Source organism: Oncorhynchus masou, unplaced genomic scaffold (genome assembly GCF_036934945.1).
Source record: "Oncorhynchus masou masou isolate Uvic2021 unplaced genomic scaffold, UVic_Omas_1.1 unplaced_scaffold_1157, whole genome shotgun sequence".
NCBI classification, from domain to species: domain Eukaryota; kingdom Metazoa; phylum Chordata; class Actinopteri; order Salmoniformes; family Salmonidae; genus Oncorhynchus; species Oncorhynchus masou.
This window is the reverse complement of record NW_027001325.1, coordinates 116,034-127,500: the sequence shown is the minus strand read 5'-3', so window position 1 is coordinate 127,500 and position 11,467 is coordinate 116,034. Positions and strand designations below refer to the sequence as shown.

At 43.8% G+C, this 11,467-nt stretch overlaps 1 protein-coding gene across 1 annotated transcript; it reads left to right on the top strand.

The window, feature by feature from the left end:
* The first annotated feature begins 4,031 nt into the window (after positions 1-4,031).
* Positions 4,032-7,807, top strand: LOC135529392 (uncharacterized). Its single transcript, XM_064958162.1, has 2 exons — positions 4,032-4,071; positions 7,149-7,807. The coding sequence occupies exons 1-2, from the start codon at positions 4,032-4,034 to the stop codon at positions 7,805-7,807; spliced, it is 699 nt and encodes a 232-aa protein (XP_064814234.1).
* Positions 7,808-11,467: the final 3,660 nt, after the last annotated feature.

Below are 11,467 nucleotides of genomic sequence, written 5' to 3'. Positions count from 1 at the left end.
GTTATCAAAACGTCACGCCAGGGGAAAGCCTACAGGAAATACAGCCCTTGTTTGAAGTGTTTTCTAAAAATCCCTTATATGGGGAAAAAATGAATGGAGGAGAAACGATTGGGACCATTTCCCTGTTTGAACGCTAGTTTTTATGGGTATTATGACTCATACTGTGGTACCGTATAACGTTCACTGTCTGGGTTAAGGCAAAACGAAACACTAGCCTCGCCTTTCTACATCTTCAGGGGTTAATCTGTCTCTCTCTCTCTATGGGAGACACTGGGAGGATCCATTCTATCCAGGATCCCTCCATAATATTAATGAAAGTCCCCAATCCGTCCGTTGTTGCACTGGGCTTTAGACCTGCGTGAGGAATGACAGTGCCGATGCAGATATGGTAAATAAAGACAGAGTGGCTGTTATGTCCAGGAGCCACAGGGTGCAATGAGAGCTCCTCTCTCAACATGACATGTATTACAGAGAGCTGGAGCCACAGGGTGCAATGAGAGCTCCTCTCTCAACATGACGTGTATTACTGAGAGCTGGAGCCACAGGGTGCAATGAGAGCTCCTCTCTCAACATGACGTGTATTACTGAGAGCTGGAGCCACAGGGTGCAATGAGAGCTCCTCTCTTCTCAACATGACATGTATTACTGAGAGCTGGAGCCACAGGGTGCAATGAGAGCTCCTCTCTCCTCAACATGACATGTATTACTGAGAGCTGGAGCCACAGGGTGCAATGAGAGCTCCTCTCTTCTCAACATGACATGTATTACTGAGAGCTGGAGCCACAGGGTGCAATGAGAGCTCCTCTCTCCTCAACATGACATGTATTACTGAGAGCTGGAGCCACAGGGTGCAATGAGAGCTCCTCTCTCCTCAACATGACGTTGTATTACTGTGAGCTGGAGCCACAGGGTGCAATGAGAGCTCCTCTCTCAACATGACATTGTATTACTGAGAGCTGGAGCCACAGGGTGCAATGAGAGCTCCTCTCTCAACATGACATGTATTACAGAGAGCTGGAGCCACAGGGTGCAATGAGAGCTCCTCTCTCCTCAACATGACATGTATTACCGATAGCTGGAGCCACAGGGTGCAATGAGAGCTCCTCTCCTCAACATGACGTTGTATTACAGAGAGCTGGAGCCACAGGGTGCAATGAGAGCTCCTCCCTCCTCAACATGACGTTGTATTACAGAGAGCTGGAGCCACAGGGTGCAATGAGAGCTCCTCTCTCCTCAACATGACATGTATTACAGAGAGCTGGAGCCACAGGGTGCAATGAGAGCTCCTCTCTCAACATGACATGTATTACAGAGAGCAGGAGCCACAGGGTGCAATGAGAGCTCCTCTCTCCTCAACATGACGTTGCATTACTGAGAGCTGGAGCCACAGGGTGCAATGAGAGCTCCTCTCTCAACATGACATGTATTACAGAGAGCAGGAGCCACAGGGTGCAATGAGAGCTCCTCTCTCAACATGACATGTATTACAGAGAGCTGGAGCCACAGGGTGCAATGAGAGCTCCTCTCTCAACATGACGTTGTATTACAGAGAGCTGGAGCCACAGGGTGCAATGAGAGCTCCTCTCTCAACATGACGTGTATTACAGAGAGCTGGAGCCACAGGGTGCAATGAGAGCTCCTCTCTCAACATGACGTTGTATTACTGAGAGCTGGAGCCACAGGGTGCAATGAGAGCTCCTCTCTCAACATGACGTTGTATTACTGAGAGCTGGAGCCACAGGGTGCAATGAGAGCTCCTCTCTCCTCAACATGACGTTGTATTACAGAGAGCTGCGGCGTAGCAGATACCATTATGCCTTCACCGCTCATGATATTGGGCTCACTGCGACGCAATTTAAAATGAACGCTGAGAGAAAGGGAATTGGCATGTGAGTGGACATAGAGTAGCCCCCTTTGAATGGGAGTGTCTCAGGCACTTGCATATTTTCAGTGTGAATTACGCTGCAAGTCATAAATTCAGAATGTTTAAACTTGAACCTCGATGGGTTTTTCCACCACCAGTGGCTCTGAAAATCCTAGGTTTAATATAATAATGTAATGATGTAATGCTTCACTACAAACTGTCTATTTAAGTGATAAAGCCAGAGAAGCCGGTGTTTGGAGGATATATTGAGGCCCGAGACGAAGTCGAGGCAAACCGTGCCAATACATCCTCCAATCACCGGCTTTCGAGGGCATTATCACTGTTATACAACGGTTTAGCAACATATTCAAATAACGTTTTACATATTTTAATTAAAAACGTTATTTTTATTTATTTATTCGTACTATTTCATTAACACCCAGAAAGAGATGGAAGCTGAATTAACACCAATAAAGAGATGGAAGCTCTATTAACACCCAGAAAGAGATGGAAGCTGAATTAACACCCATAAAGAGATGGAAGCTCTATTAACACCCAGAAAGAGATGGAAGCTGAATTAACACCCAGAAAGAGATGGAAGCTGAATTAACACCCATAAAGAGATGGAAGCTCTATTAACACCCAGAAAGAGATGGAAGCTCTATTAACACCCAGAAAGAGATGGAAGCTGAATTAACACCCAGAAAGAGATGGAAGCTGAATTAACACCCAGAAAGAGATGGAAGCTGAATTAACACCCATAAAGAGATGGAAGCTGAATTAACACCCAGAAAGAGATGGAAGCTCTATTAACACCCAGAAAGAGATGGAAGCTCTATTAACACCCAGAAAGAGATGGAAGCTCTATTAACACCCAGAAAGAGATGGAAGCTCTATTAACACCTAGAAAGAGATGGAAGCTCTATTAACACCCAGAAAGAGATGGAAGCTCTATTAATACCCAGAAAGAGATGGAAGCTGAATTAACACCCAGAAAGAAATGGAAGCTGAATTAACACCCATAAAGAGATGGAAGCTCTATTAACACCCAGAAAGAGATGGAAGCTCTATTAACACCCAGAAAGAGATGGAAGCTGAATTAACACCCAGAAAGAGATGGAAGCTGAATTATCACCCAGAAAGAGATGGAAGCTGAATTAACACCCAGAAAGAGATGGAAGCTGAATTAACACCCATAAAGAGATGGAAGCTGAATTAACACCCAGAAAGAGATGGAAGCTCTATTAACACCCAGAAAGAGATGGAAGCTCTATTAACACCCAGAAAGAGATGGAAGCTCTATTAACACCCAGAAAGAGATGGAAGCTCTATTAACACCCAGAAAGAGATGGAAGCTCTATTAACACCCAGAAAGAGATGGAAGCTCTATTAACACCCAGAAAGAGATGGAAGCTGAATTAACACCCAGAAAGAGATGGAAGCTGAATTAACACCCATAAAGAGATGGAAGCTGAATTAACACCCAGAAAGAGATGGAAGCTCTATTAACACCCAGAAAGAGATGGAAGCTCTATTAACACCCAGAAAGAGATGGAAGCTCTATTAACACCCAGAAAGAGATGGAAGCTCTATTAACACCTAGAAAGAGATGGAAGCTCTATTAACACCCAGAAAGAGATGGAAGCTCTATTAATACCCAGAAAGAGATGGAAGCTGAATTAACACCCAGAAAGAGATGGAAGCTGAATTAACACCCAGAAAGAGATGGAAGCTCTATTAACACCCAGAAAGAGATGGAAGCTCTATTAACACCCAGAAAGAGATGGAAGCCGTAATCAACAGCCAGAAAGAGATGGAAGCTGAATTAACAAGAGGATTTAAATCAGTCTTTCCACCTCTTCATTTCCATCTCATAGAGCAGAGAGTATTAAAATTAAGGCCAGGGTCTGTGGAGATAACTTGATTAATATGTTGAATTACATTAATAAAATAAGCTCAGCAGAGGTTAGCCATGTCATGTATCACTTTACTTCCAGAGACATTTGCTTATATCCTTAATGCCTTATATGTTTCACATTACAGAACAGGGGAGCTATGTGGTTCAAGTTGTAGCATAAAGAAAGTTCATATGTAATTTGTACCGGTTTGTTAGATTTTGTACTCTGAGCTTTGGTGTCAATCTTTTGATTAACCCTTTCAAAAGGACATGGGGCCTAATGCCAAGAGCGACAGTGAGACAGGCTTTGGTGAGAGAGAGAGAGAGAGAGAGAGAGAGAGAGAGAGAGAGAGAGAGAGAGACAGAGAGAGAGAGAGACAGAGAGAGAGAGAGAGAGAGAGACAAGAGAAAGAGAGAGAGAGAGCGAGAGTGAGAGAGAGGGAGAGAGAGAGAGACAGAGACAGAGAGAGAGAGAGAGAGCGAGAGGGAGAGAGAGAGAGAGAGAGAGAGAGAGAGAGAGAGAGAGAGAGAGAGCGAGAGGGAGAGCGAGAGAGAGAGAGAGAGAGAGAGAAGGAGAGAGAGAAAGAAGGAGAAGCAATGCTTTTTTTTACCAGCTACATAAAAGAGAAATGTTTCAACCCTCCAAAAACAGCCATCGGGGGGATGAAGCAGAGAATTCAGACTGTCTCTGTCATCTATGTTATCCGCTGTCAGCCACCATAACACAAAGGCTCTGATATTGAGGCAGTATCGAAGAGGCAGCATATTATTTCACCTTATTAAAAATACAGTTTGGAACATACATTTGCAAATTGAATAACAATTGAGTAATGATGACGTTAAATCATCTCCAACGCAATGGTTTTGAGTACAGCTGGGCCTGATAGTTTCCTAAAGGATTTAAGATGAGCTGCAGACTGAAATACCCTTTGATCAGAATAAAAAAAAAAATTTGGGGGGGGGGGGGGTCAACATCAGTTGTAGAATTGGAGGATATTTCACGAACAAGAGACATTTCGTTTCTGGTTTTGATAAATAAAAGGGGGTATAACAGCATGTGCACCCGAGATGAAAGCCACTCAACATAAGACCTTTTCCATTTCTGACAATAGCAGTTGAACACAGGAAAAGAAATGATAACATATGAACCCTAAGGAACATACTCAACCTCCCTATAATTACTAGCTACTACAACGTAACAAATTACGGTAAACAAACACTTTATAATAAGTCATAATAAACCACTTATAATGAATAAGTAAATAGTTTATTAATCATTTATTAATAATTATTACTCCATTCACAACATGTTTAATACAGGTCCTTATACACAATATACTAATTATTAATGCATTTTTTGGGGGGCGTGGCCACATACTTTTTGGGGGGGGGGGGGGGGCGTGGCCTCATACAATTTTTTGGGGGGGGCGTGGCCTCATACATTTTGGGGGGGGCATGGCCTCATACATTTTTGGGGGGATTTTTATTCTTTATCAATTCTTTATGAATGTTTTGAGTGACCAGTGTAAATTCTCACAAAGAGATGGACATGCCATAGGGTAGACATTCCAGACCTGATGCTCCCCAAGGTCACAAAATGGTCCCTAGAACATATCAATGGGAAATGGCATTGATATGTCCTAGGGGCAATTTAACCATTGATATGTTCTAGGGGCCATTTAACCATTGATATGTCCTAGGGGCCATTGATATGTCCTAGGGGCCATTTAACCATTGATATGTTCTAGGGTCCATTTAACCATTGATATGTCCTAGGGGCCATTTAACCATTGATATGTTCTAGGGGCCATTTAACCATTGATATGTCTTAGGGGCCATTTAACCATTGATATGTCCTAGGGGCCATTTAACCATTGATATGTCCTAGGGGCCATTTAACCATTGATATGTCCTAGGGGCCATTTAACCATTGATATGTCCTAGGGGCCATTTAACCATTGATATATTCTAGGGGCCATTTAACCATTGATATGTCTTAGGGGCCATTTAACCATTGATATGTTCTAGGGGCCATTTAACCATTGATATGTCCTAGGGGCCATTTAACCATTGATATGTCCTAGGGGCCATTTAACCATTGATATGTCCTAGGGGGCATTTAGCCATTGATATGTTCTAGGGGCCATTTAACCATTGATATGTTCTAGGGGCCATTTAACCATTGATATGTCCTAGGGGCCATTTAACCATTGATATGTCCTAGGGGCCATTTAACCATTGATATGTCCTAGGGGCCATTTAACCATTGATATGTTCTAGGGGCCATTTAACCATTGATATGTTCTAGGGGCCATTTAACCATTGATATGTCCTAGGGGCCATTTAACCATTGATATGTCCTAGGGGCCATTTAACCATTGATATGTTCTAGGGGCCATTTAACCATTGATATGTCCTAGGGGCCATTTAACCATTGATATGTCCTAGAGGCCATTTAACCATTGATTTGTTCTAGTGGCCATTTAACCATTGATATGTCCTAGGGGCCATTTAACCATTGATATGTCCTAGGGGCCATTTTGAGACCTGAAGGAGCATCAGGTACAGTTGGAATGTATACCAATGTCCGAAATCAAAATTAAACTTAAACTAATAAACTATTTGTGAGAAATTACACTGGTCACTTAAAACCTTTAATAAAGTATTTATAAATTATTACAAACAAAAAAATATCCAACACTTTAAATGAGGCCACGCAAAAAAAAAGAAGAAGATTTAGCTAATGATTATGGGTAACGATGCTTCGTGGATGACTGCTGTCGATGTGTGCAGAGGGTCCCTGGTTCGCGCCCGGGTCGGGGCGGAGGGGACGGTCTAAAGTTATACTGTTACATAAGGATATGATGAATGATCTGACGACTCATTATGACATAGTAGTTTATTTAGGTGTGAATAATTACGTTACTAATATTTACAAATGCGGGATGAATAAACTATTCGTAAACTATTTACTAATAATCCATTATAAAACAGATATATTAGGTGGTGTTATTCTAAAGGGCTGCCCAAATGATAAATATAAATATATATCAATCAACAGGAGTAGATATATATATCTCTGAGCTCAACATTCATCACACGTGAAAATTCACACAATTTATATCAACTGCATTGGTGATAAAGGTACTTGTTTAATGTAATATATGACCGTTTTAAATGCAGGTCTCTTCTTGGCCACAACACGTTCATGGGGAATGTCCCCACAGCCACCCCAACAACATTAGGCTGAGGATTTATCACAGAGGAGAGACTGAGATGTTTTATAGTCCCCCATTCTCTTTGTGTCTGTGTTCAGTCAATCAGAGGCTTTATCTCCATCTACTGGGTGACCTTGACAGGTGTTATGTCGTTGCATCTTCCCATCAGAGCTTCCCAGCCCAGCTCAGCCTAGTCCCAGCTCAGTCCCAGCCCAGCTCAGTCCCAGCCCTGGCCAGCCTAGCCCAGCTCAGTCCCAGCCCAGCCCAGCCCAGCCCAGCTCAGTCCCAGCCCAGCCTAGCCCAGCTCAGGCCCAGCCTAGTCCCAGCCTAGTCCTAGCCCAGTCCCAGCCCAGCCTAGTCCTAGCTCAGTCCCAGCCCAGCCTAGCCCAGCTCAGTCCCAGCCCAGTCCAGTCCAGCCCAGCTCAGTCCCAGCCCAGTCCAGTCCAGCCCAGCTCAGTCCCAGCCCAGCTCAGTCCCAGCCCAGCTCAGTCCCAGCCCAGCTTAGTCCCAGCCCAGTCCCAGCACAACCCAGTCCAAGCCCAGTCCCAGCACAACCCAGTCCAAGCCCAGTCCCAGCCTAAGCCCCAGCTCCTACCCAGCCACCCCAGCCCTAGGCCCCTACCTTACCACCCCAGCTCCTACCCTGCCACCCTAGCTCCTACCCTGCCACCCCAGCACTCGGCCCCTACTCTACCACCCCAGCTCCTACCCTGCCACCCCAGCACTCGGCCCCTACCTTACCACTCCAGCTCCTACCCTGCCACCCCAGCACTCGGCCCCTACCTTACCACCCCACCCCAGCTCCTACCCTGCCACCCCAGCTCCTAGCCCCAGCCCTACCCTACCACCTCAGCCAGTCAGTAGTTGTCTCTACGTTGATTATCTCCTCATCTCATTTATTATCTGGTGAAATGCTCCTCAAGGTCACAGGTCTGGAAATTTAATTATGCAGCCGGTATATTAAGTGGCACATTTAAAAATGCTGAATCGGAGTAATTAATTTTTGGGATGCTATAGTCCTGGGGGAGCTTATGGTTCTCCTCTCCTCCCCTCACATCAGTGTCTCTGTCTGGACAGTCATCCATCACGGCCCATTGTGGATGACAGCTGTCTTTTAGCAGTAAACACTATCGTTATTCTTGTTTCATGAGGGCTTTTCAAGTACTGTACGGCAGACGGCAATCTTGCTTTTCTGTGACACCGGGGCCTCTGTCTGTCTGAGCGTTTTGACACCGGGGCCTCTGTCTGTCTGAGCGTTTTGACACCGGGGCCTCTGTCTGTCTGAATGTTTTGACACCGGGGCCTCTGTCTGTCTGAGCGTTTTGACACCGGGGCCTCTGTCTGTCTGAACGTTTTGACACCGGGGCCTCTGTTTGTCTGAGCGTTTTGACACCGGGGCCTCTGTCTGTCTGAATGTTTTGACACAGGGGCCTCTGTCTGTCTGAGTGTTTTGACACCGGGGCCTCTGTCTGTCTGAACGTTTTGACACCGGGGCCTCTGTCTGTCTGAGCGTTTTGACACCGGGGCCTCTGTCTGTCTGAGCGTTTTGACACCGGGGCCTCTGTCTGTCTGAATGTTTTGACACAGGGGCCTCTGTCTGTCTGAGTGTTTTGACACCGGGGCCTCTGTCTGTCTGAACGTTTTGACACCGGGGCCTCTGTCTGTCTGAACGTTTTGACACCGGGGCCTCTATCTGTTTGAACGTGACACACCTCACCTTGTTGTAAAACATTTGAGGTTTAAACCTGAACTGTGAATTCAATAAAACATTCAGTGACACTGTAATAACTTTCACTGTTATTAGAGCTATTATAAACATATAAATATATATATATATATATATATATATATATATATATACAGTACATATGTATTTATTTAACCTTTATTTAACTAGGAAAGTTAGTTAAGAACAAATTCTTATTTACAATGACGGCCTACCCCAGCCAAACCCGGACGGCGCTGGGCCAATTGTGCACCGCCCTATGGGACTCCCAATCACGGCCGGTTGTGATACAGCCTGAATTCGAACCATGGTGTCTGTAGTGACGCCTCTAGCACTGAGATGCAGTGCCTTTAGAACCGCTGCACCACTAAATGTTCAGAAACGTTTATAAATAATTAAATAAAAACACATTACAGTAACACTCTGTAATATCTTTCACTGATATTACAGCTATAATAAAATGTTCAGAACCGTTTACAAATAATTCAATACTTATTAAATCAATAGCTTTTAAATATTTTGTTAATTCTTATTCATTAAAGCTATTATAAAGTGTGTAATTATGTCAGACAGCAATATCACTGACTAGGTTCTTCCTGTTGATGTTGTCACAGCTTTAGGTTGTAAAGTTAAATTGATCTCCTTGCCACGTTTCCCATCTAGCACTCGGGAAAGCTTGTAATGTTTAATGAGCTATTTTGTCATTATATTTGCTGTAATTTGCCGTTTGTACATTAGGGCGAGAAACGGGGGCACAAACATTCAATAAAGCCATCAGATAAAGACAGGGGGAAATTGTATCCTTCTGCAACGCACACAGCCTGTCTGAACGAGCTCCAGCCAAACTAAATCATGACATTTGGACATTTGAAGGAATTCTAATTTTTTATTCATTTTATTTATAACCTTTACTTATTCAGGAAGTCCCTGTTGACGTCAGAATACCTGTTTCTACAAGGGAAACTTGGCCAAGAGGACAGAAGAATAATTATAACTGTGATTTGGCTAAAATTGTACAAGTCATTAAAAGAGCTTAGCCCACTTTAGAGGCTGTATGTTATTATGCCATTAAATTAGACCTACAGTCTACCGTAAATAAACCATTATGTCAGACCTACAGTCTAATATAAATAAACCATTAAATTAGACCTACAGTCTACCGTAAATAAACCCTTATGTCAGACCTACAGTCTAATATAAATAAACCATTATATTAGACCTACAGTCTAATATAAATAAACCATTATGTCAGACCTACAGTCTAATATAAATAAACCATTATGTCAGACCTACAGTCTACCGTAAATAAACCATTATATTAGACCTACAGTCTAATATAAATAAACCATTATGTCAGACCTACAGTCTAATATAAATAAACCATTATGTCAGACCTACAGTCTAATATAAATAAACCATTATGTCAGACCTACAGTCTAATATAAATAAACCATTATGTCAGACCTACAGTCTAATATAAATAAACCATTATGTCAGACCTACAGTCTAATATAAATAAACCATTATGTCAGACCTACAGTCTAATATAAATAAACCATTATGTCAGACCTACAGTCTAATATAAATAAACCATTATATAGACCTACAGTCTACTTGTCAGGATTTGGCCAGGGTTGTTCCGGGTTTTGGTCAGTAGATGTCCCCATTGTGCTTTTTGTCCCTATGTTTTTCCCTTGATCCCCATTATTATTTGCACCTGTGTCTCGTTTCCCCTGATTGTATTTAAACCCTTTGTTTCCCTCAGTTCTGTGCTCTGTGTTTGTATGTTAGCACCCTGCCCTAGTGTTCTGTGTACTCTTGTCGATTCCGGGTGAAGTGCTTGTGGTATTCTGTTTTTTGTTTTTGTTTATTTTTTGGTGAGTTTCTTTTGAGGTCTTTTTTGTGTTTTTCCTACCACCTTTTGGATTTGCCATTTTTTGCATTTTAGGATTTTTTCTTTATTAAATACACCGTCTTAAGTACTGCTGTGTCTGCCTCATCTTCTGGGTTCTGCTGTCTATTCGTGGCTCAGTTGGTAAAGTGACTGTTTCTCACTCCGGAGACCCAGGTTCAAAACCGGGTCCTGACAGAAACACAGAGCCAAAAATGAACCCAGAGGCAGCCAGTTCCCAGGACCTTTTTGCCACGCTGTCCCACCACCAGGAGACTGTCCAACGCCACGAAGCCGCCCTGGTTCAGCAAGAGGCCTTAATGGATAGACATTCTCATCTTCTGTCGGAGATGCTGACTTCCATTAAGCAAATATCTGATCGACTTACCCCGGCAACAGTTTCCGTCCCAGTACCTCAGGTTCACGTACCCATGGCAGTTAACCCCCTGGCTGAACCTCGTCTTCCACCTCCCCAACGGTTCTCAGGTGATCCAAGTGCTTGTAAAGGCTTTCTCACTCAATGTTCTCTCTCCTTTGAGCTGCAACCCTCGTCGTTTCCCACCGACCGGTCTAAGATCGCATATATCATCACCCTGCTGTCGGAAAAAGCCCTGGCCTGGGCTACTGCTGTGTGGGATGCCCATAGTTCCTGCTGTGCCAGCTACTCTGCCTTTGCTGAGGAATTCAAACGAGTGTTTCAAGGCCCAAGCAGTGGTTCTGACTCAGCCAAACAGCTCCTGACTCTCCATCAAGGTTGGCGCAGCGTGACGGACTATGCCATCCAGTTCCGCACGGTGGCAGCAGCGAGTGGCTGGAACAACGAGGCGCTCACGGTGTGCTTTCTGAAAGGCCTTTCCGACACTATCCAAGA